The following is a 25982-nucleotide window of genomic DNA, read 5'->3' on the forward strand; positions in this document are numbered from 1 at the left end:
CGTCAGTTTGACGACTTTGTACGCGTGCTGATGACGTAGTTCACATGCGCCGCTGTTTATGTGAGTTGAAATTCATCGAAAATCGTACTGTTGTGATATTATCTGTTTAGTCTATTACGACACGTTGATTATACACGTAAATTAAACAGATGGACATAATTTAAGCGACCATTCTGTATTCAAGTTTGAATCTGAGGTACGATGGTTACAAAAATTATGCACCGCTAGTAAGAACATTAAGATGTGTACCTCTAAACACTTTATTTTACAGGCTGCTTAAAATGAGGATTAATGAAGATACATTACTGGAGGGGGAGAAGGTTGTATTAGTACCTTACAATGCAGATCATGTTCCCAGGTATTAATAAGTAGATCCAGCATATAATCTTGGGGCTGGTGGATGTATTCTCAGTTCATTTGAACCTCGTCTAACCTTTTTTTTGTTTTTAGGTATCATCAGTGGATGTGCTCTCCTGAACTGCAGAAGCTGACTGCATCAGATCCCCTGACACTGGAGCAGGAATATGACATGCAAAGATGCTGGAGAGAAGATGATGATAGTGAGTTTTCAACATTTGTCCTGTTGCCATTCAAGCACATAGTCAATATTATCCCTGATCTGTTTCTGTGTTTATTCATCATGTGTCTTTTGTCCTTTAGAGTGCACCTTCATCATCTTGGATAAACAGAAATGGGCAGATCCGAGTATACCGGAGCAAGAGTGCATGGTGGGAGATGTTAACATTTTCCTCACTGACCCCAGTGATCCTTCCCTGGCTGAATTGGAGATCATGATTGCAGGTTACAGAGGTTGCAGCGCATTTTATTTCATTCAGATTGCCTAGAGTCTGTAAGTAACATCAAATATTTTTTTAGTTCCCTGCTACAGAGGAAAGGGACTTGGGAAAGAAGTAACACGCATGATGATGTGCTACGGTAGGACAAAGCAGATGTTTAAAGATCTATTAATGTAGCGACTACTTTATATGTACACAGTCTTTTCTGTGTGTGATTTACCTCAACAGGTGTCCATAAACTTGGAATTCAAAAGTTTGAAGTCAAGATTGGTTTGGATAACAAAATCAGCATTGCCATGTTCAAGAAATTCCACTTCCGAGAGGTGAGGATGAATCGAATGAATTCATTCAGGAATGGTTTTAATTCCCAAGTAAAAAATTTAAAAAATTTTCCTAAATTCTGACCCATGCTACCAAAAATTTAGAATAATTAAGATTTTAATATTATAACAAATTATATGTTAATATTACAAAAAAAAAAAAAAAAAACATTATTTTTTTATATTAATTTGTTTTTAAATGTATTTATCAGAAATCTCTATCCTCCTAATAAGCTGATTTGCTAAAGAAACATTTCATTATCATCATCAGTGTTATTATTATCAATAAAAACCGTGATATATTAAAAATTATTTATTATGTGACCCTGAAGACTGAAGTAACCGCTCTGGAACATTTAGCTTTGCCATGACAGAAATAAATGACATTTTAAAAATACATTCAAATAGCAAACTGTTTTTACTGAATTTTGACTTGATGGGCATAAGAGAAATCTTCCAAAAACATCCAAAAATGAGTATAGTATATTACAGTTATTTTAACCGCTTAACCTTTTAACATTTTTGTGATTGTAAATGTAATTTTTTTTATTTGAAAATATATAATGTATATGCTTTTTTTGGTTTGTTTGCTGTGTCTCTGCAGCTCTCCATCAGTGAGGTCTTTCAGGAGGTTATTCTTGGGGTCACTGTGAATGAGGCTTTACAGAAGCATGTTTTTGGAAACATGGACTTCATGCTGCAGAGGGAGTATGGGAAGGCACGGGACAGCAGGCAGGCACCGTTCACACCATTATCTCTGTGAGGATGGTTTGTAGAAGATTATATGAAAAGAGAAAAGCCCCAGAGTGCATCTCAATATGAAATATTAATCACTCATCGTGCCACAGAAAGCTGAGGCAACTCTAGTAGCGTTTATCACATTCTTATGTGACTAAATATTTCTGAATTTTTCTAATTCAGAATTAAATGTGATGACTCAATACTGATCATTCAATACTGTATTGTTAGAAATAATATTGTATTGTGATTTTAACTTCTTAAGGCATGGAAATCAAGAAACTGTACTATTTAAAAAAAATCTAATTTAGACCTTTTAATCTGCATACTGCATGTTGCAATAATTTATGTAAGAAAAGACAGATAGAAATTATATTTGTTATATTTTTGTTGCTTGTAATATTGTAAATCTTTGTGACTATACACAAGATACTAATCAGTTTGTCTTTCATGTCGGTTATTTGTGTTGTAGAGAATTTATGGCATTTATCGTCCTTGCAACAATAAAAAATACAGTCTTGAAACTAAGTTGGTTGTCCATTGATGCTAACGATAAAAAAATTATAATTGTCTTTCGATCTCAATATGTTTCTTTAAAATGGAATTGTTTAAAGTCCTGGTACGCTAAAAGAATATAAGCAGTTTTCCAGTTTTTAGGTAAAACTTACATAAAACAGATATAGAGAGCAGTTATTGTAGAAACTTATAAACAGGTTTCTTCAGTTTTGCTACCAACTGTAGCACAGGGACAGCAAACATAAGCTAATCAAAATCGATCAAATCTTTTATTATAATATGTTATGAAACATATTACGCAAGACTCCAAAGGTCACAAATGTTATCATTCATCAGCTGATTCTTGAAGTCCGTTTTCCTTTCCCAATTTGGCAGTTTAGAGACATACAAGCAAGATTTTCATTCACAGACTGGTCCATAGTTCTCACATGGATTATTATTATTATTATTTCTAAAAAAGATGCAGCAATGGGAAAAACAATTCCATAGGAATTTCTGCAGACAGGTCTGTGACTTGGTCCCAGTGCGTCACCTGAGAGGCTCAGATCCGCGGCAGGATGGAGCAATATCGGACACAGTCTTATGATCGGAGATCAGACATTTTCTGAATGACCTGCTGCACAACCTCCAGACCCTGAGCCCACCTCACCGTCTCCTCAAAGTGCACGTTGAGTGGAACACAGAACGCCTCCTTCCTCAGATCAGTCAACTGACAAACTGCTATTACGCTTGCTACTCCTACAATTAGCAGGAGCAGGAGTTTCAGGAGCAGAGAGAAGAACAGGGAGCAGATGGACCGCTTGGCTTTGGGCACAGACTCTGATGCTTTCTTTTTACCTATAGTGAAGGAAGTGTAGAACTTACACTCAAAACATCGACAAGAAACACGCTGTCCATATAACATGTACTCTACATATATACAGGAACACAATGTTTATAGAATATCAACCTGACATACACTATAGCTCAAAGGTTTGGGATCAGGTTCACGTGACACTGAAGACTGGAGTAATGGCTAAATTCAGCTGTCATCACAGGAATAAATTAAGTTTTAAAATATATTAAAATAGAAAACCATTATTTTAAATTGTAATAATATTTTACAATATTACTGAATTTATCGACATCCTTGGTAAGCATAAAAGACATCAAAAAACATTTAAAAACATCTTAAAATCCAGACTTTTGAACAGTAGTGTAGATCAAAATACTCCCAACATTTTTAAACAACATAAAGCAAAGTAGAGAGTATGCAATGTCTCAGTTCACGGAAGAAAATTTGTACCTTGATTTTGAGCAGCTCTCTTTTTCTTCTCTTCTTTCTTCTTTTTCTGTTGTTCTTGTGCAGCAAGAGCAGCCATCTGAGCTTGATACTCCTTTCTTTTCTTTTCCTTCTCTTCGGCTTTTTTCTTTTTTTGTGCTTCTCTTTCCCTGGCCTCCTTTTCCCTCTGCTTAGCTTCTTTTTTCTTTTCAAGCTCTGTAAGGGATTAAAAAGGCACCTATTATGCCCCTTTTTACAAGATGTAATATTGGTCGTCTTGGGTGTCCCCAGAATGTGTCGGTGAAGTTTCAGCCCAAAATATCCTACAGATCATTTATTGTAACAGCTGGAAAAAGTCATTTTTGGGGTGCGTCCAAAAAAAGCTGTTTTGTTGGAGTGTATGACTTTTATTGCAAATGAGCTGCATAAATACAAATGATTACATAATAATAATTTCAAGTCCTAGATTCTAAACTTAACGTTATGTTTAACTTCTAACACTCATAATATCATTTTTAATGGAAAAATAATGTTAATATGAAAATGCTGTCGATGTTTTGGTCTCTCTACCTCTCTCTTTCAACAATCGACGTTCTTGTTCCTTTTCTGCTTCTTCCTGTAGGACCTTCATGTGCTGCAGAACCTGGACATAGTAAATCATTTGTTAAGTAAGTTCGTTTGTGATTGCTTCAAACCATTGAATATGTGATAAATAAGCTTATTTATATTTTAGACCACTCAGCTCACCCTGGATGCACACTGTTTGCACTGCTTCTCATCCAAGCAATCGCCTGCAGCCTTGGCCAGGGTTGGCTCCAAGGGGTTGTCCTTCAGATCCAGCCATTTTAGACTCTGTAAAAAACAAATGCCCTTAATTAATTAACAACTGCTACCAATACTGATAAAGGAGAGGAGAGATTGTGTGGCCAAGTATGGTGTCCTCTGCATTTCTCCCATCCAAGTCCACACACACAGCATTGGGTAGTGAGCAAACACAGACAAACTCTTGCTCAAGGGTCTCGCCTCAGTCGTGGTATTGAAGGTGGAAGATAACCCCTCCTCCTACAATCTAGAACCTAGCCTCAAACCCACAAACTTTGGGTTACAAGTCCGACCCTCTAACAATTAGGCCACAGCTGCCCCAAAATGAAAATAGCATCTTCTAATATTAAAGAGTATGTTTGCAGTTATGAGATCCTAAACCCACCTTGAGTTGTGAGAAGCCAATGGGAAGCATTTTCAGTTTGTTGTTGTATAAATCCAGGTGCTGGAGGTTACAGAGTTGCCCAATTTCTTCTGGCAAGCAGACGAGCTGATTCTTGCTCAGGTCAATTTTTATAAGGTGAGTCAAGCTGCAGAAGTCAGACTGTTGAAGAGACAAAAACAGAACAGAAACATTAAATGAACGACAACTTAAAGCAAATCTTTTTTTATTTTTTATTTACAGTTGTTACTTACAGTCAGAGTTGTTAGATTATTACAGGACAGATCCAAAAACGTTGCCTTTGGAAATGCAGCCTGCACAGAAATCAATGTTTTCAATTTGCAACGTTTATAGGCTGAATTAATACAATTTAAACAAAACCAAGTACACTCATGATAATTGTAAAGTGGATAATCTTAATTATCACTTACCAGCTCCTTGACTGGCACTTCAGTAAGATTACTGAGACTCAAATCAAGCTCATTGCCATCAATTTTGTCTTTAATGTTTTCAACTTTGCCTTTAATCATGTTGATGTGTTGCTCCTCACTGGACACTGAATAGAAATACATTTGATCAGCAATCAAATGAAAGCAGGTTTTGACAGCTAACGTAGATAGTTTAGACAAAGTAAGAGTTTTCATTGTTAAAGTTAAACCTCAAACATCAGCATTTTCGGATATTATGCGTAATTGTAAGGAATAAAAGTTATTACCTAGTTACAGATGATGAAAACAATCCAGACCCAATGCAGAGGAGTATGTATGTAGTGACTTCTCTGATTTCGCACTGCAATGGATGAAAATCCACGTCATTGCTCGCGTGTGCCAGGAGGTGCAGCTGACAGCGTGTCTCGTGTCTGCGCTCGCTCTCAGCGCCGCCTAGCGTCTGGAGGACTGCGTCATAGCTACTTATGAATATTAATTGTACAGACAAACAAACATCTGTAAAGCTCTGAAAATCCCCTGTGCACTTTATGCATTGCCTCCATTATAGTATGATATTAAACACGGTTCCCTGCCAGCTCTGTCAGAGAGATTGCATTATATTTGTCAGTTTTTGTCACAACATTCTTCAGTGATTTCGTGAAGCATGCTTTATTTCACAAAATATTAAGTATTACAAAGCGCTTATGCTGAGGTAGGCGCAGGCCCAGTTATGGACAGGACAGCTTTAAAGTGTTGGTAATTTGGAACTTTATTTCAGTTTTGCTGATATATGTACACTACTGTGCAAAAGTGTTAGGCCATTGGTATTTTCACCAAAAAATAAAAACAAATAAATAATGGTTTTAAGCCAGTTATTTCTATTATCATTTGCACAACATGAAATAACAGACTTATATGTACACTTTCAAAACAAAATGGTCAAATTTGATAAAGAAAGTCGGATAGTTTGTATCCCTGGATCACATTTTGTTTCTTACATTCAATTTAACAGCAATAACAGCAAGTATACATGGACTTTAAACACTTATACAATGTTCTGGTTTCATAAATGCACTTTAATAGTAGACTATGACTGCTATGACTCATAGAGTAGTGTATTAATGTAGATACGTATTAAACTCCCCGTAAATATTTCTGTCCATCAGCCTTTTCTGCTATAAAAGAAAAATGAGTGGGGCTGTCTTCGGCTCTTCTTAAAACTTTTTTTAAAATACACTCCACTCCAGATTGATCTAATCATTGCACAAAAAGTTTAACATAGTCTCTACCTAAATTGTTATAGGGTGGGCAAGACAGACAATTGGATGGGCTTAGCCCTACAGTAGAGAATGACTGTAGAAAAGCACCAGAAAACCAATTGAATTATATGCTCCTTCTTCAATGCTTTCAACAGGAAGAAGAAATGTACATAATAGTGTTATATAATGCAATATATGTAATACTGATCCCTAATTTAAGCATTCGTCACAATTTGAGTATTTGAAATTACTCAGCTTTCCACTCTCGAAAGATAAAGACAAGAAAGAGAGAAACTGAGATGAGATAAACCACAAAAAATACCTTGTTAATACATTTAGCGATTCCTAACCAGTAAATCTGAGCAGGTTTGGCTTTTAAAGTCTCAGGATCATGAGTCTGTCTGATAGTCTGAAGCTCTTCTAGGATCAGCTGCAAAAGCTGCACATCATTAATTTTTTCTTTGCTGTATATTTCATTCAACATCAGAGACTCAAGGGGAGCTTCGACTCCATTCCTGTCTCTTTTCCAGTTATCTGAAAGAAAAACCGAGTCTCATAACTACAAAGTCAGAACCTTAACATTGTGATGCTTGGAAGATGTGTATACCTGTGTCAGAGTTGTGATCTTCAGGTCTCTGAACCCCCTTCGTGTCTAGTTCAGAGTTCATATTTATCAAGTATATCACCAGAACTGTCTCCAGAAGACTCAGCAACATGAAAGAAAAGATGACAATGACATACACAGCTGCACAGAACAGAAGAGGGAGTTTATTTGACAAACCAAACGTATCTCTCATATATGAAAAGATGTCTCTATATTAAGAAAGTTGTCCTTGAACTGAGCCCTTACCTATCAGAGGACATCTGTGAGATTTGGATGGCAGAATGTCATTTAGGATGAGCAGAAGTACAGAGATCCCCAGTAGCACAGTCACTTTGAAGCACAGTTTGTCCCCTCTATCTGGTATGAAAAAAGATGCTAGGTCCAAAATTAGGAAAAACAATATAGGTAGCTGAAAATTGATGAAATGCATCAGGGGCATCCTTCTGACTGAAATCTAAAGAGGAAAGACGAGAGAGAGAAATCTGAGGCTATAATCTCTGGAATGAAAGAAGAAATATAGTTTTTTAAAGGAATAGTCCATCCCAAAATGAACATTTGCTGAAAATGTACTCACCCTCGGTCTTAGGTTTCTACACCAGAACAGATCAGGAGAAATTTGGTTTTACATCAATTGCTCACCAATGGATCTATTAGACTTTTTCACTGGTTGAAATGTTGTTATATATTATGGAATAATATTTATATAAATGGTTTGAAGTTAAAATACCTTAATGATGTATGTGTTTCTTACAAACATGCAGCTTTTCACTTCATAAGACATTGATAGACTGGAGTTGTGTAGATTTCTTTTGGATTATTGTCCAGTCTTTATCAGCTATTTAAAGTCTAATGGCGGCACCCATTCACTGTAGAGGATCCACTGGTGAGCAAGTAACGTAATGCTAAATTTCTTCAAATCTGTTCCACGAATGAAACAGACTCATCTACATCTTGGATGGCCTGAGAGTCAATTTTCAGCATTTTTCATTCCTGGGTGAGTTAGTACCGTGTACTTTATGCTGTCGAATGTTTGGTCCTCATAGCTCTCATTCTTAAGTGAGACGGATATGTTCAAGAACTCCCATTCTCCTTGTGTTAATATGCTTTCTCGAGCAACCTGTGTCACCTTTGATGAGTTGGAGGCAGGAACCAGCTTTATTTCTTTATCTGTTTCACATAAAGGAAAGCAGCATGCGTGACACTCAATGTGCACAAGCAAGTGAAAGATACAAGTTTGAATGCACTAAATCTACAATTAAGTATGCTATGTTTATCATAGCAGTTGTTTAAAAACAGTAAGAGGATGCACAATATGCTGGTATATCAGACATTTATAGTCTGCCAACATTAAGATAATGATATTGGCCAGATTTGAATAGCATGCATCTTTATTTTTAAGGAATATTTACTTTTTTTATGTGCTCTCACCTGAGTAATTCATTGAAGACACTGTGATGTGGCACGTTTGTGTATCAAAAGGAAACTTGTGCACATTCATTGCGCAGGTGCTGACAATCTTATGGTCATCCTCCATCGTCACAGTTCCATCGTGAGTAATAAACAAATATGGATTCAGTGGTCCATCTTCCTTTTCTGCACTAACGTGATGATAAGTTTTATCCATGCCACGTAAAATTAGTTGTGTCAAAGAAAACAGAACCAGACAAATCAGGTATTTTAGGTAATTTCTCTCAATTCTTAATTTCTCCTCTGCTAATTCCTTTTTTAATCATCAATTAAGATGATTATCTGGATATATAATTTTTATATACTTACGTCTCAAGAACATAAAGGTCTGGTTTCCAAAGCATCTCTTTTGGCAAAATCACACTTTTAATGCCACAAAAATCTTTAGGATCCCAAGAGACTCGTTCATTGTTCCAACTCTAAATAAATAAATAAATAAATCCCTTAAGTGGTAAATTATTTTAATTCATAAGATATATATAATATCATTATTATCATTTTTATTTTTTTTAATTATGCAGCATAATTTAGGATAACTTAAATTCTAAAGAAGACTTGTGTGTTGTTTAACACTTACCATGGACATCCAAATAAGAGGTACAAAGATTTGAGACTTTTCAATCTGCAGAAAAAGAAAAAAATTAAAACATCTATATAGAACAGACACAGAATAATTTTCCACTTGAACATTTGTCAGCTGTTTGCAGTCATACCATAGAAAGGATGCCGTAGAGGTAAATATCAACATACACAATGGTGGGGTTTCTCCAGTCCAGTGCAGGACGGCAAGTTGTGAATATTTCATTGTCTCTGGTAAGATTTAAATATTCCAGTACATCTTGCTTACTGCACACTTGTTTAGGGAACACTAAATCTGCAAGCCAGGAAATATGTTAATACTGATTTAGATGTCCAAAACAAATTTAGTCTGAAAACAGGCTTTTTATCTTTAGAGCTACTGACGATTGTCTGTGTATAAAAGAAATAACTGAAGCATTACTCACCTGCTAGAAAAAGTAGACAGATAGCACAGACAGGAAAAGAACTCATATCCAGCTGTCAGTTTGAGACCACCTCTGGTCAGCAGATGACTGGCAAATCTCACTGCCTGTGCTTATATAACAAGATGTACAATATAAGATGAAAATGGACGGGAAATTAGCTATAATATGGGAGAACATTGTTCCCCTGAGCACCATCAAATAAAAAAAAATTGTAGGATAATAAAGGCCATTGTCCCTTACAAATGTGATATTCTGATTTGTTATTGATTTGTGTTGGCACCGAATCATTTCGCTCGCTCTCTCTCTCCCCGTCTGTCTGTCTTTCTATCTATCTATAACTTTTCACTGTGAAATTACTAGAAAATTTCAGGTTATTACAAAGAAACACCATTGAAATGTGACATTTTGAAGTAGATTAAAATATAATTTTCTTTTAAAACATATTTCAGTATTTTTTTCTTATTTACAACTTTGAAAAAAAAATGTTTTATCAGTGTAGAAAGAAAGACATATTTGCATTAATAATAATAATTATTATATATATATATATACAAACAGAGAATGCTGTATAGTGAAAGTTCCTTGTAATTTTAGTTAATCAAATTTCCAATTAATTTGATTTACTATATTTATTTTTAATGAATGTACATGTTCTTTACAGCGGTCTGTCACATTTTTAGTCATGAAAATATCAATTTTAGGTCATAACAGCCTTCTATTTTGCCACCTGTATAATTGTGTTGATAATTAATAAGATACAAAGTAGATTTTAGTATTTTACGAAACTGATTGTTTTTTTTTTTTATCAGTTGACATACAGGCATAAGATGACATCCCATGTCTATCATAATCATTTTTACTGTAAATATCTGGCAACTACACTTGAACTGTAAATCTGAAAAAGAGAGAATAAAAATTGAGCTTAAAAAGAGAGAGTAAAATGCCTCAAACAAATCTTTTTTTAAGAAAAGGTTTATTGTGTTTTTGACCTTTTTTAATCTTTATTCTACAAAAGTTGGATTGACGAAACCCATTCCTCATATGGGTTTAGTTTAGAGTCACTCCTCCTGTTGCAGAAAGAGGACAGAACAAAAGCAATACAGATAACAAAACTGGAGAAAATACCCTTGAATTTATCCATGTTACTCCACAGATGTTTCTCTTTGCATGTTATTGTGACATTCTGCTTTAAACCATTCAGTGCATGGCTAAGTTTATCTGTATTGCCTGCAGACAACAACATGCTATTATGCTCCTGTATTGCTTGTTTTGTCACTCAATACCTTGCTTACACAGTGTGCAAGCTCAGTGCGGAAGGGCTAGACATATAGTGCAAATGTAAAAGGTGGAGGATTTCTATTTTCTAACTACCATGCACTTACCACATGCACCGCATTATCTGCTGTAAAGGGAAAATCTACTAGTGCGTGTGTAAATTATACAATCCCATTTGGAGAAATTTCACACCATTCATACGGTACAATAATCAACACATTGAACTATTACAGTGATAACAAGAGCTAAGCTAACATAAAAAATTAAATAAATTAAAATTTTCAACAAAAAATAAAAGTCTTGTTGGTTCTCAAAGTAAAACAGACAAATTCCAGAGAGTTATAAGAGACTATTTGATTGTACTGTGAAATATTCAAACGCTCAGTGACATTACTGAGGAGAATATCAGCAGGATTTGATTATGAACTTTAAAAAGCATAGTCGCACAGCCTTGACAAGAAATTTGACATGAAATGCTTAGATCAGAGGTTGGATTCTTCATCATGTTCTCGTTTTCCTGCTTTTTACCGGGAGAGCTTGCTTGAGTCATCCCTTCATTTGTACGCATGGGGGGGTGGAGCGTTGGTGTAAACGTGGTGCCAAAAGAGCGCCAAAAACATGACATTTATCACAATGGAGAAGAGAAACCACACTATCAATTCTCCCTGGTTTGCATTTAGGATTTGATGCATGAGTAATTGGTGTGGGCACGAGTTTGCGTGGAGGTGGCATGAAGAAAGAGGCAGATATTCCTCTCAGGAGTGGAGTAGGTCTGTGACTGGGTGGATTGAGGATTTTACACAGCTAGGGGTCCACGATGAGATTTGTTCTTGGGATTCGCCACCTCATTGGAGACCCCTTGCTCTTCCAGGTTGATGTTGCTGGTGGACGCATGGTGAGTCAAAGGATCCCATCCATGACGATAGACATCGAGGTATAACAGACCTAACAACAGAGAAGAATCGATGTGAGAAGACACAAATGAAATAAAGAAGACAAATGAGAAGGTAAAATGATGAGGTAAAATGATGGGATTGTGGAAACTTGATTTGGAAAAAACTAAAAAACACCTCACTAAACCTTTTCCCCGAATCTTGGAGATCAATGTTTACATAACATTCTTTAGGAACAGAATGTTTTTGCTTCAAACTTTGGCTGAATTGTCTGTCATGCAAACCAAGACTGTTCTTCAAGATTTCTGTGAACTGAAATGTCCCGCATTGAATATTCACCATGCATCCTAAGTAAATGATGAAAAGGCTCTTTCAACCCTCAGAGGTCAAAAGGCAAATGCAAAGAATCCTACTGATGACAACAGTGAATGGCAAAAAGGCTGAAACGTCTTTGTAAATCCATGACCTCTGTGCATTGCCTTTTAACTTGCTCCGTACCTATTCCTCAATCTGAACAGGACACGAGTCCTCATCTGTCGATTCCACAGATATCCAGGAAGATAGAGAGAAAGAGAGATGGGAAATGACGGAAGGGAAAACAGAGAGAAAAAAGAGACAACACAGCACATTTACAGCACATCAAGAGAATCAACCAGCCATCCACAGAAAATGAAAGTCGGATTGAAAGAAGGAGGAGAAGCTTGGTTTGCAGAGATAATGAGAGAAGATGATAGGGTCCTTTTGAAGAAAAAACTGCACTTTCACTGCAAACTTTTATCTTTAAAGGGGTTATATGATGCGATTTCAATTTTTCCCTTCTCTTTGGAATGTTACAAGCTCTTGGTGCATAAAGAAGATCTTTAAAGTTGCAAAAACTAAAGTCTCAAATCCAAAGAGATATTCTTTATAAAAGTTCAGAGTTAACCACTCCCTCCTAAAATGGCTCGTTCTGACACGACCCCACATGTTTACTTCACAATGTGGGAAGATTTGCTTAATGCCACCCAAATGTTCACGCAAAGAAAGAAGATGACACTGTGTTTTGTTGTGACAGCAAAGCTACTTTGTTTGGCCTCCCAAAGAGAATACAACTAGAAATCAGTGGTTAAGCTTTATTTACAGCACTGTTCCAGAACAGTCCAACCCAAATATTCAGATGTGTGCAGCGGGTTTTGCGGATGACAAGGACTGTCGTGTAGCCTACAATGCCAGTGTCTGTTTCTATAAAGTGGGGCAATTCTAACTTTGCAAGGACAGTCTGTAAGTATGTTTACATATGTAACGTTAAAGGATTTGGCACTGATGATTCATAACACAAGTTTTGAGCAGTGTAGATTAACTGTTAGAGCTTGTTGTTTGTTGTTTCTTGGATCACATATGCAGACATGGATTTATGTGTATGCAGCATGATACGCAACATGTAAAAAGACAGTATAAGTCATTTATTCCGTAATTATGTTCCAATTGGATGCAATTAATAATTGTTTGTAATGGATTTTATTGGTTTTGTCTCATCTCGCAGGTGTCCTGAAATTTTATCCTACCCGTCAGTCACACACATCATCACAGTGTTTAGGGGCGTAACATTTCCATCACACGCTTGAGGTATTCGGCCAATCACAATGCACTGGATAGCTGGCCAATCAGAGCACACCTCGCATTTCAGAACGAAGAGCTTTGTAAAAAACTACGTGTTTTAGAAACGAGGGGCATAAAGGAGAAACAATAATGTAATAACAATTTCAAGGACCCCCCTCAAAAACATTTAGTGAAAAATAGTTTTTGTTTTTATAAGTAAATGTATATTATATTTTATTATTATACATACTGTCAGTTTAAGTGTTTAAAGTTTAAGGGCCAATTTAACTATCAGCTTAAAAACTACTCTCAGGATTTACAAATGACACGCAGTGAGGACCGTCCCTAAGATTTGCACTTGTGAATTCACTGGTATTTGTGGCACTATTTAATGACCTGAAAAAGCATATCTTAAGGCAGGCCGTAATTTGTGCTACTCATGGTAGATTGTGCTGGTCATTGGGGAAGATGTTGCATCTGTGTTCTTTAATGTGTAACTAGTCAGTAAATCACTTGCAGAGTTTTCCACTCCCATCTGCGCTTTCATGGAACTGCACTTTAATGTTCATTTGCCGTTTAGTAAATCTGGCCCTAAATTTACTGAATTTGACCATTCATTTGCAAAACATAAGATTAATCCTAATTATTTTATTCTATATATAAAAAAGTAAATATTTTCCAGATAACATTTTACACACATTGATAATTTTATGTACAATACTAGGTCCTAATGCACAAAATCTTAAAGGGGGATCATTATATCTATGGTCTGTTATCGCTCCTGATCTAATTAAATGAAAGACACTTTTAAAAGTATCTTATGTGCCCAAATACTTTTCGAGCCAATTGGATATTTTGGACTGTATAGTAATCACGATGAATAAACAAATATGACGATGATGATTATGAATCCTTTACAGTCTATCATGTGAAAAGCTTCATTTGTGTCCTTCCAGAGAGAAAGCTTTCTCTGAATGAAAGTAACCAAGGGTTGGAGATTAACAGAATATGCTGGCATAAGAGGGAAGATGAGCTGAAAAATGAAGGGATGAAGGTAGAAATGAAGGGAGACGCAAAGCTACTTTGAGCTGGCAGACATTGAACATGAACTTAACTATTAGTATGGCCCAGAGAGATAGAAACAAGTCACACATACACACAAAAGTGGGGGGTTAAAGGGCATGGCCATTGTACCAATTAACACTACACAAAATTACAGCAGGGTCAGGGTAAGGAAGTGCATGAGCAGACAAAGTCAACAGTGTTTTAGAGCCAGTTGCTGTTTTAATGGGACACCTTGAATCCGCCTCACCCAATCCCTTCCAATCAGAAAGTCCATGTTCGAGAGGTTGCCACTCACCAGTGAATCGGCCATCAGGAGGCTGCTCATTGTCCAGGCCTGTCATATAGTGGGTGTCAGACTGCCCCTGATTGTTATTGTCAAACTCTGGACAAGGCACCTCGCTCCTCCTGCGCCCACCTGCAAGCGAGGTCAGAGGTCAAACAAGAGCAGCCGAGGCAGGGCATGGCAGCCAAATGGAGTACAGCAGTGAGGAGTCAGAGCGATGGAGTGCAGGATGCTACTCGCCAGCCATTTAGTGAAGACTGCGGTTGATGGATGCACACATACTCATGTGAAAGCGAACAGATGCAAGGTGCGTGCACAAGAACACATCCAACAGACACTAGAGCAATCATTTCTTCACATTAGTAAGAATACAACACATTAAATAAGAAACACATGAAAAATGTCCATGCAAAATGGTAGTTAGTTACAATACAAGAAAACAAAAGCAAAACCTTAATTAGTTGCCCACAATTAGTTGGCCAAAAGAAAGTATAGCATTAATACAGATGCACACTTCTTATAATAAATAACAGGTAGAAACCTGGATACTCTGTGCTTGTATGTGGGCTGACTAAATGAAACATGAAAATCTAACTGTATTCGCCTCAAATAAGTCAAATGTGATATTTATATTTGTAGTGAGCGACCTCTGGCCCACCTGCAAACATTATTATTCATCAAGTTATTCATCAAGCAGGTGTGTAGGCAGATTTAGAAGCTCTTGTAGATTAAGTACCACCTACACTGCAGTGTTTTTCTCCTCAATCTAGCGTACAGTGTTGTGATAAGTACAGCCAATAGCTGAAGTTACAATTACCATGTTCTTTGGTGGGAGATGCGCAATCTTCCTCAGTCACATCATTACCCTAAGAAGGAAACCACAAATCTGAGTTAATAATAAGTAATAAAATAAAATGCTGGTTTAAGACGCTTGGCTGTTTGAATGTTTTAACCTCTGAATCCTGTTCTTCAAGAATGACAGCCACAAAGTTATGCCCTTTTGCCTCGTTGGGGATTTCCTGTGGACACATGTAAATATGTTCTCTGTAAGACACAATATATTATATTTTAGGAATAGATCTTGGCATAAACTTGTCAATTTTTGACAATGGTGGTATTATAACATATAGCAAGTTTTGGTTACAGTGTTGTGATAACTTTTGACCAATGAAATTCCATGACTTCCCAATGACCTTTCAATTAAAAAAAAAAAAAAAAAAAAAAAGAAATTTAATAGAGATTGCATTTACAAAGAGTATTTTCTTGGCAAATGAAACAGGCAAAGCAAATTTATTCATATTGCAAATTTTGTATAAATTTTTTTACATTCATTTTTTTTTAAATCATAAAATGATCACAAAACCCAAATGAAAAATAAATATACTAAAATGCATTTGAAATACATTTATTCAAAGTATACTACAATTACATTTACATAATTATGTACTCAATACAAATACCCTGCAATTGTACTTTTAGTATACTAACTTAAAGTCTGCTAAATTGGAAAAACAAATTTTGTATTTAATGCACTTTAATTGTGCAGATGTAATGAAGTCCAACTAATATTATACTAAAGTATATTTGATTGTGCCAAACTGGAACTATTTCAAGTATACTTTGGGTACGTTTTAAATATATCACGTTTTTAAAGATTGATATAATTCAAAGATCATACAGTCCTCATTAATAGTGACATTAAAACACATTGCAGGCTTAATATGAATAAATGTGCATTGTGTACAAGTAGTACTCCAAATACAATTTTATCATAATTTTTTAAATAATTAAAAATAATAATAATTCTCAGTCTCAGTGACATGTCAGTAAATATGTCAATATATTTGAACTATACTTAGTATGAAATAACAGAATTTTAAATATAGAAACTAGAAAATATGCATTAGATACAGTTTAAAGCTCAGCATAGTTGTTATGTCTTTATTATTATTTAGAAAATATATATATTAACCACTACCCACACTGTTTAATTTATTAGGTGCTAAAACCTAATAACCTATTCCTAATATCAGCATGAACTAAAGCATCTGAATATAAAAAAACAAAACAAAAGTAACAAATGATGCTGCTTCTAAGCCTTCTAACTGTCTTACCTCACCCTCATGTTGGGAAGGTGCTCGGCTCTCTGCTCGGGTCTCAGCGGCCTCCTCTCCCTCGGCACCAGCCATGTAGGATCCGGACATTGAAGAGAGTGTGTCTGTGCTGATCTGAGAGTGCTGGCTATGAGAGGATGCCATTGACATCACAGACTGGGCCAGGCTGCTGCTTATTGGATCTGAACAGGACAGGAAGTAAACAGGAAGACAAATACATGTAAAGGAGCTCTGGTGTGTGTTTCCGTGAGATTTAACTGTAATGCTGTACCCTCTGGGGAGGTGATTGTGGAGGACAGAGGGGTCCCGTTGCAGGAGGACTGATCTATGGCCCCAGAGGATGACAGGGTGATGTTGTCACTTTCAGGAGTCACTCCAGACTGCAGTAAAATACACAATACAACACTGATGATCAGATTGAAGTTTAGAATCATCATCACTAGTGGACATTGTATTATAAATACATGAGATTAAATATTTTTTTCAAAAATTGTGTTAGTATTCTGTAGTCTTTCATATCATACTGATTCATATATTTATTTAAAAAAATGATCATTCAAACGTCTGGCGTTAGTAAGATTTTCTATTTTGGAAGACATGAATACTTTCATTTAGCAAGAATAAATTAAGCTGATCAAAAGTGACATTAAAGATGATAATAAAAAATAAAAAAAAATTAAAATATACATTTTGGATGAATTAAATTTACCAAATGTGACCGATTTTCTGCTGTCACAATTTTCTGCTATTTAAAAAAATCATTAAAAAAATAATCATGATTTACACAAAAATATTAAGCAGCACAATTGTTTTCAACATTCATAATAATAAGAAATTTCCTTGAGCAGCAAATCAGCATATTAGAATGATTTCTGGAAGATCATGTGACACTGAAGACTGGAGTAATGACATCTTTGCCATCACAGGAAGAAATTACATTTTAAAATATATCAAAATATATATATTTTTATTTAATAATATTTCACATTATTATTGTTTTTATTGTATTTTTGGTCAAATAACTGCAGTTTAAAAAAGAAAAATTTAAAAACTCTTATTAACCCCAAAATTGTGCATAAAATAATAGGTATACAAAAAATATACAAGTACTATAAAGCCTGCACCTCTTGCTGTTCTGCATGCAGTTTTCTCCTGCACGTTTGCACTTCAGACTCACTGCCTGACTTCTCATCCTCCTCCTCAGGCAGCACTGAAGAATTCTGGGAGAGGGATCTATAGAGTTCCCAGAATACATGATTAGCAACAGCTCATTTATCTATTTACTAAATTATATAATTTAACCTTCAATAAAAGCTGTAAAGTGACAGGAACGTGTTTTAGTAACACCCAGCAAATGTTCTGTAGACATTAAACAACAGTTGTTGTTTTTTTACAGTAATTCCAAAATACTACACCATTCAATCCTTCAGTTAAGGTTCACTCACTTAGAGGCACTCTTCTTGTGTTTCACATTCTGGCTGGAGTTGACCGAGTGTTCTAGCGGAGAGAGGGAGCGTGCAGGCGTGAGGTGGCTATCACTGCCATATGTGGGCACAGATCCAGAAACATGGCCCTGAAGTGGAGGAGCAGATGGTGATGGGTTCAGGGGCCCATTCAAGGCCTCCAACAGGGACACAGCTTCATAGCCTGGTGGGATGTGCTCTGATGCCTGTAGTAAACATACATGTGGCTGTGAACAACAGTAAAATACATCTTTTTGTATCAATAGATGGTGCATTCAGATGATTAGTGTATATTTGCATTCAACTGTGCAACTAACTTGTATCAGAGAGTGTTTGACTACTTAAACCATTAACCCTAATACATTGTGTTTAATATGCAAAGGCCTCTAAATTATCAACATGAACAAAACTTGCTGAAACAACTGTTGTACACTGACTGAACTAATGCAACTTAATATTAAAATATGAATATCAGATATGATACACCAGGCTTTTGAGGAACGTTTATTTGTATGTCATCATTGTATTTCATTGCATTATGATTTCCTCCCCCCTTAATAAAAACTACAGAGTTTGATTATAAAAACAAAACATTTGAATAGCACCATAACTCATAATATTGAGAGATATAGATGGATTAATGATATTTGATTGAATTTTATGTAAGTAGCCTTCTTTGCTGTTATTAAGATCTCACTGATTTACATTCCAGTCAGAATTTCATCTTACTTTTTGACCATATAAATATCAGCAACTGTACCAAATTTCATACTTCTGCTCAGTTTGTGCTTCTTCATAGGTTATCTTTTCTCCTCAAATATGATGTTTTTTAGATTTAAATTCCACAAAACTGTTCCATTAAAAAAAAAAATCATATGTCAAGATTTAGAGGGTTAAAGTTAACGCTCCTAACAAAGTATTATGTACTCATCACAACCAACCAAACTCAGGAAAGTATTTATATTAAACCCCTAATCAGCTATTTTCTTTTTGACATTGACATTTGGGTCTTAGTAAAGCTAGATCAAATGCATTTATTTAGCTTTAAATAGATTTTTCTTGTATAAGGCTCTGTATGAACATTTTGAAACAAACATAGTGTGCTACCGAGTGCTCCTCTGAATCTGATGTCTGTGAGGTGATGACAGGGTTGAATCCAGTAGGTGTGAGTGGGCTCAGTTTTTTCCTCATCGCTCGAATTTGAAGGAGGGCACGAAACGCTATAGAAATTAAAAGGAGAAATTTGAAACGAGTCAAATAATTTATCTGAAACCATTTAAAAAACAGGATCAACTAGTGTCAGTATGTCCAAAGTTTTATTTAAAGACATACCCGCCACAACATTTTTGTATAAGACACTATAGATAGAAATAGAATCATTTTCATAAATATAATAATATTGATTTACGCAGTCGACAGATGGGGCAACAGTTGGCCTGGTAACGCAGCGTGTCTGCGCAGGCGTTGCACAGGCACAGGTGTCTGCAGGGCAGGATAAGTGTGTCCCGCACGTCTGACAAACACACCACACATTCCGCGCTGTTGTCACTAATCTCATCTTCTGCCACCTGGAAACAAGAGTGTGCCATTTTTCATATATTGATACTAATTAATGAATGAAAGCTTAGAAGTAACAGTTGTTGTCCTTCTAAATTGATATGGAGAGAGCATTGACAACTATATCACAGTGAAGTGAAGTTTATTATATATCTCAATCATTTTGCTAATTTAAATCATTCTACTGTATTTGAATCTGATTCAATCTGACGATAATTTACCTTTGGTTCTTGACTGTTGTATTTGTTCTCTATACCGTAGATCTCCTGCAGCAGGTAACTAACACCATCCACCTAAGATATAATCACGATAAGATTAAGAGGTTTATTGAAAATTTGACACTTAGAAAAATCTAAGATTTTTATATTACAAAAATCATCAGCTTATTGTAAACTATAAGATTACATAAATATTAAGAGGGCCCTTACCACTTGTTTCTGTTTCAGAGGTTTTACACAGTAACTTCCATCCATATGCTAGGAGAAAAAGACAGCGGCATTATATAATCACTAATCATCACAAGTGAAGTTATTTTAGTACGATTAACTAAACTGGTTTTGACTATGCCAATAATATTATTTAATATGACTGAATCCAACTACAGAGATCATTTTAGTCTCAGATAAGGTAGAAACAGTACAACCACACTTTATTTGTAAACTAATTTAAACAAAATATTAAAAACATTTTACACAAAAAAAGCATACTTTCTCAAACGTTGCAAGAAGAACATGAGAGTGTCCCAAGTGTTCTGCACAACAAAAACATGGACACATATATTTAGATTTATTTCAAGATATACATCTCTACATATATATTTTAATAAATACCCAATAACATTAAACTCACCATCTCCCTCGTCCACTACTGCTTGTACAACCATGGGGTAGATGTCTTTATCCATGTCAAACAATAGCTGTGTAACAATAAACCACATTACCAGGTTTACCCAAAGTACTCAACGGACATGCATTATGAACTGCTCAATAATTTCATTAACGAGACAGATTAATTCAGTCTGACCTATTTTATCCTCTCTCTAAAAACACAAGGTCACCGCTAGCAGGTGTGTTACCTCCTCATCTGCCCACTCTGATAAGTTGACGTAATGAGAGGGCAGACAGAACTGTTGGCAGACGCCGCGTTTGAAGTGCACCGTCTCTGACTGCAGAGAGCTGTCCTGCGGCAAGTATCTGTCAACAACACACAATGAACAGAGCAATGTAACCCAAGCTTTGATGTCATTTCCCAACTTGCTGCTCTCTGATCAACTGTTAAAGGCTGAGCTTGAAGTGTGTTATTAATAAAGAAAGAAAAAGGAATGCTCAAAGTGTGTCTAATGCTCAACTTACATTGGCACACCATTGTGAAATTCTTCAATGGCTTGGTAGTATATGGTGATGGTAACTTGTGTGTCGGCATCAAAGGTAAACTCAATATTATAGCAGCTTTGGCTTTTTCCAACTTCCTGTCCAGGAAGCTTCATGTCTTCACTACATCTGCAAAATGACAAACTTTACTAAGATTTCAGCAAAAAAATGCGAATGCACAGAAAGATAAATAATAGTCATCAATATATATATATATATATATATATATATATATATGGTTTTATACTCTCAAAAAATTTGCATCTCAATAAATTTGATTATTGTGAAAAGGTTCTTTTTTTTGTAACATTGCAAAATGTGAAACTTTAACATATCCTAGATTCATTACATATTAAGTAAAACATTTCAAAAGCTTTTTATTTTTATTTTGGTGATTAGAGCTTACAGCTCATGAAAGTCCAAAACCCAGTTACTCAAAACAAGTTTCACTTTTTGAAATGTTACAAAAAAAAGAATAATTTTTTCACAATATTCAAATTTTTTTTATGCACCTGTATATATTAAATATAATAATATTGTTGCCAATGTCTTTAAGCTTTGAGCTATGTAAATGCTACTGCACAGCAAAAAAACTTAAAAATGTACCTTTATTTGAAATATGCATTTAAAACTGACATTTTTCTCACATGGAAAAACTTTTCATCTTGCACTACACAGATTTCCATCTAATCAGATGTTCTATAAAATAATATGCAAAATACAAACAGCAACTAAATATAATTAAAGCCTGCTTAGCTATTTAAAAAAAGAGACAACCTATTCAACATGTCCCACCCAATCTTTTACCGGACAAGTCGCAGAGTGTCTTTACGGATGTTGATGAGACTCCGGAGGGTCTTGACCGGCTCATGTGGAGGGGGAGCATTGTACGGGAACTACAAATAACAAGAGTCAAGAGAGAGTGTAAAATGATTGATTATAATAATATTTGAGAAGCACTTTGTTCTGTTTTATCAGCTCACATATCTGATACCCATAAATGATATCTTACAAAACTGAAAAATAATCTGGAAACAAAGCCACATTAAAAGGAAGTTGGTGCACACTGATGTCTAAACAAGCTGTTGTGCTGATTGTGGCTCTCTGTATTACTTACGGTAAGCCATCGCTTAAATTCACAGCATCACTGGGCTGTCTGTTTAAAGACGGGGCTAGCAGCTAGTGCATACAGTGTAACTAAAATACCCACCTCATACAGAAATACACGTATGGTTCCATAAAAGCACACAAACTCTGCACACATACATATCAGGATAAAACTCTGGATAATGCAAAGCAGTGTATAAAAACAGCTATATAATTACATGTGACATTTGTTCATGTATAATCCTGTGAATTATTAAAGCCTCCACCAACATATAGTTAATTTATATTAAACTAACCTAAATATTCAGTTCAAGTAACAAGCAGATTCATAAAGGCTCAAATATGAGTCATATCTATTGTAAAGACTGTTTTAGAAAAGATTTATAATGTAATGATTTATATGTATATTGTAAATGTATGAAACTATAAATTCTTCTAATAAAGATATTTATTTTAAAATGTCTTCAAATATGTTAATATTATAAAATCTTATAAAATAACACAAATGACATATGACATATAATATAAAATGCAAATCATTATGAGAATTACACATTTGAAAATATATGTGATTAATATGTATTTAAACAAAATAAGTCATGAAGCATATTGCTGATCATTTCTGGAAATTAGATCACACTAAAATCAATGAATATAAACATCAGCCAAAATGGCTGCATCTATGTTACCAGAAAACGAAATGAAATCTTACCACTACTGGTCTGTTGCCAAGGAAGTTGAGGTCAGTATTTTCACCAAACAGATAGCCTTCAGGATGAGTTGAATCAAATTTCTCTCCTCCCATAATGAAATGGCTAGCAAAATAACTCCCTGAATGACAAGGAACAGATCAAATGTTATAGATACTGAACAATTCAAAATGAACTGGTTTTAAGTTTTAAAAAAAAACACCAACACCAAGTCATTTTATCATTAGATCAGGCAGAAATAGGCTGGTTCTTTTATGTAAAATATACATATTTAAATTTTTAGCAAAAGGCTGACTATTAAATGGTGTATGAAATATTTTAAATTCAAAAACCTCCATTGCTCAAAAGTGATGTTTGGGCACAATACAAGTAAAAGGTTCCAAATGAAAATAAAGACAGGTTTAGCAGACTGGAGAAAAAATGGATTAAAGAAAGACAAGCTCAAGGGCAGACAGAGGATAGCCACCACCATGGGAAGATACCAGATAGATGAACGAGCTTGAAACTGGAGCAGGAGGCAGCAAGAATCAGGAACAAGTCCCAAGCTGTACATATAGAGTATCTGGTGACTTGTGGTTAACACACTGGCATCTTCTCATCTACGTGTCTTCTCAAAACATCATTCTAAAGTTAACAAGATGAGTGCTGCATTTTATAAACATACAGGAATACTGTTATCTAAAAATGAACAGTAAATTAATACATTAATACTTATTTCAGATCAGTTTAATGCTAAGCGCAAAACCATAAAAAGACATGTCGGTAGACTGTAGATACAGCAGCAATGGAATGATGAGCCCCATATCAATAGAAAGACAAGCATTTATGGGCCTACTCTGATTTTCAGAGACAGACTTGCTGACCAAGAAACAGCGGGTGGTGGCTCAGGCCCTCTGGAGTTCAAATGAACAGAAGGACCCTCTCAAGTTCAATTACAAATATTTAACTACATTTTTACACAATATTCCCCCAAAATTATAAGAGTATACAGTCTGAACGAGCTTGTGTTTATCTGGGCCAGTTTATTTTTTTTAGATAGAATTTTGTAAATAGAATAGAATATAAAAAGAACAAGAACAATATTTTATTATAATAAAATAACGATATAATACAATATAATATGATATAATATACAATATTCTTACCGGATTTGGGTGGGTATCTGTAAACAGAACTGGTTGAAATATCGACCTCCTCCACTCCTGCATTCTGACGGCTTGTCAAAGCTCCCATTTCCAATAGCTAAAAACTGAAATAACACTGAATGTTTGCAATCCTACTGCTGCTGCTGCGATTTCTTTAGTCCGAACATCTCCTACCTCACGCAAAAGCCCGTTCTTTGCTCTTCGCTTTTATATTTTTGGCCATGCACAGGATTAGTTGGTGCTCTTAATGCCCTGTAAGCTTCGCAGAGTCCCTCGTTGTTTTTGTCCGCAGACACAAGCTGCTCTTTGCGTCCTGCAGACTGTGGCCCTATGATAAGGCTGTCCGTGCCTCCGTGTTTGGCATCTTTAGCTAAGGTGTAAAGCGGAGTGAGGTGCTCTATAAATGACACAGTTTCTCTGTATGTTTATCATCATCATCATCATCATCATCCCTGTATCCTCTGTTCTCTAAGCGCTTGAGCGATGTGATGCAGAAACAGAATAAGAGGTAGAGTAGAGCTGCAGTGGACTTTAACAATAGTTTGTAAATGGGCGGGGCTTAGAGGCCCGGATGTTACCTCTTATTAATACATAATTATATACATATATAATATAAGGAGAAATGCTCTTTCACAGGAACCTATTGCCAGTGTTGGAAATGTTACTTTTGAAATTTAATGTGTTCCAGATTACAAGTTACCCTATATAAAATGTAATAAATAATGTAATTATTTAAATTACTTTATTAAAGTAATGTGGAATAACTTATTTAATTTGATTACTTTTAGATTTGTTCTGTGAATTTCTAATGTTTTCAACTGTCAATAATTTTCAGACATGTAAACCAGGCAAGGATAACCTTACAGTACTCAACACTGATCAGTTTTAGTCATTTTCGAAATCCTTCATTGCTTATAATAATTTAATTTTAAAGCACAACCACCACAAAATCAGACTTAATATGAGATCAGTCTGATGTTAAATACATATTTAAAACAGATTGAAATATGAATTATTTATTTTGAAATCAGATTTTTGGACAGTTATGACAGGAAACACTGGCATCTAACAACTGGCTTGGAAAAAAATCATCTTAAAAAATAAAACATAGGCAGTGTTTGGGAAAGTTACTTTTTAAAGCAATGGATTACAATATTGCGTTACTTCCTAAATAATTATGTTACTTAGTTAATTTTTATTGAAAGTAATGTGTTATGATACGTTTGCATTACTTTTTAAATCTGGGCTGGGCTTCTTTTTTTTTATATATATATATAAAAAGTTATATATAAAAGTTCTCTTTTCTTAAGCTGATTTTTAAATGTATAAATAATCAAGCTCCAGCCGTACTCTGTCCTTTTGTGACAAAAATAAACACAAGGGGAGTTGCCACTAGGAGAGCAGCGGGTGGCAACTGCATAGCAGAGGGGCGCAAAACCACTTTTGGCCACTCAAGTTTTTCAGTGATAGGGACCCATTTTTGGAATGATTTACCAACGGAAATAAAAACAGAAACCAACCTGAAAACATTTAATAGAAAGGTGAAACACTGGCTGAAAGAAAATCAAATATGTGGACATTGACTCATTTTTTGTTGCAATGTATTGTCTGTGCTGGATATGATGTGTTGTGTTGTGTTGTGTAGTGTAATGTAGTCGGGATTGTGTAAAATGTTAATGTTAATATTTATAAGGTATTTGTTGCATGATTGTGTAGTTTACACTATGTAGTTTTTTATGTTTTTAGAAAGGCCTGACCAGGGACTGGGGTTGCAAATTAGCCTATTGGCTAGAAACCTTTTATGCAACACATTTACACATTTTG

General features: G+C 35.3%; 4 protein-coding genes across 6 annotated transcripts; 1 reads left to right on the forward strand and 3 right to left on the reverse strand.

Moving 5' to 3' along the window:
• Window position 1: 1 nt before the first annotated feature.
• Window positions 2-2383, forward strand: nat9 (N-acetyltransferase 9 (GCN5-related, putative)). 2 transcript variants are annotated; one of them, XM_052571465.1, is made up of 7 exons: window positions 2-60; window positions 272-358; window positions 451-560; window positions 661-801; window positions 877-936; window positions 1026-1120; window positions 1722-2383. In XM_052571465.1, coding segments are annotated over exons 1-7 (654 nt in total). In that variant the 5' UTR covers window positions 2-58; the 3' UTR covers window positions 1881-2383. The 2 variants fall into 2 exon arrangements, with proteins under 2 accessions (XP_052427425.1, XP_052427427.1); XM_052571467.1 differs by having other exon boundaries at window positions 43-196.
• Window positions 2384-2621: 238 nt separating this feature from the next.
• On the reverse strand, window positions 2622-5703 carry LOC127969464 (leucine-rich repeat-containing protein 59). The gene is made up of 8 exons (XM_052571464.1): window positions 5552-5703; window positions 5268-5392; window positions 5091-5150; window positions 4840-4998; window positions 4380-4484; window positions 4203-4275; window positions 3657-3848; window positions 2622-3208 (listed from the first exon to the last, which is right to left on the reverse strand). Exons 2-8 carry the CDS (start codon window positions 5364-5366, stop codon window positions 2952-2954), a joined length of 945 nt encoding a protein of 314 aa, XP_052427424.1. The 5' UTR covers window positions 5367-5392; window positions 5552-5703; the 3' UTR covers window positions 2622-2951.
• A 526-nt stretch (window positions 5704-6229) lies between these two features.
• LOC127969288 (5-hydroxytryptamine receptor 3A-like) lies at window positions 6230-10739 on the reverse strand. The gene is made up of 10 exons (XM_052571138.1): window positions 10724-10739; window positions 9599-9601; window positions 9308-9468; window positions 9172-9216; window positions 8904-9013; window positions 8556-8725; window positions 8134-8294; window positions 7374-7581; window positions 7131-7268; window positions 6230-7057 (listed from the first exon to the last, which is right to left on the reverse strand). The coding sequence occupies exons 1-10, from the start codon at window positions 10737-10739 to the stop codon at window positions 6771-6773; spliced, it is 1299 nt and encodes a 432-aa protein (XP_052427098.1). The 3' UTR covers window positions 6230-6770.
• LOC127968841 (E3 ubiquitin ligase RNF157-like) lies at window positions 10457-24672 on the reverse strand. 2 transcript variants are annotated; one of them, XM_052570198.1, is made up of 19 exons: window positions 24159-24671; window positions 23016-23134; window positions 22004-22092; window positions 21179-21325; window positions 20902-21019; window positions 20676-20742; window positions 20534-20577; window positions 20255-20302; window positions 20048-20119; window positions 19678-19837; window positions 19377-19489; window positions 18252-18475; window positions 17931-18039; window positions 17078-17186; window positions 16807-16988; window positions 15646-15711; window positions 15510-15558; window positions 14705-14824; window positions 10457-11818 (listed from the first exon to the last, which is right to left on the reverse strand). In XM_052570198.1, exons 1-19 carry the CDS (start codon window positions 24244-24246, stop codon window positions 11670-11672), a joined length of 2073 nt encoding a protein of 690 aa, XP_052426158.1. In that variant the 5' UTR covers window positions 24247-24671; the 3' UTR covers window positions 10457-11669. The 2 variants fall into 2 exon arrangements, 1 of the variants encoding a protein (XP_052426158.1); XR_008156149.1 differs by lacking the exon at window positions 10457-11818 and having other exon boundaries at window positions 14726-14824; window positions 16812-16988; window positions 24159-24672.
• Window positions 24673-25982: the final 1310 nt, after the last annotated feature.

The sequence above is a fragment of the Carassius gibelio genome, chromosome B12, assembly GCF_023724105.1.
Source record: "Carassius gibelio isolate Cgi1373 ecotype wild population from Czech Republic chromosome B12, carGib1.2-hapl.c, whole genome shotgun sequence".
In the NCBI taxonomy this organism is placed as follows: domain Eukaryota; kingdom Metazoa; phylum Chordata; class Actinopteri; order Cypriniformes; family Cyprinidae; genus Carassius; species Carassius gibelio.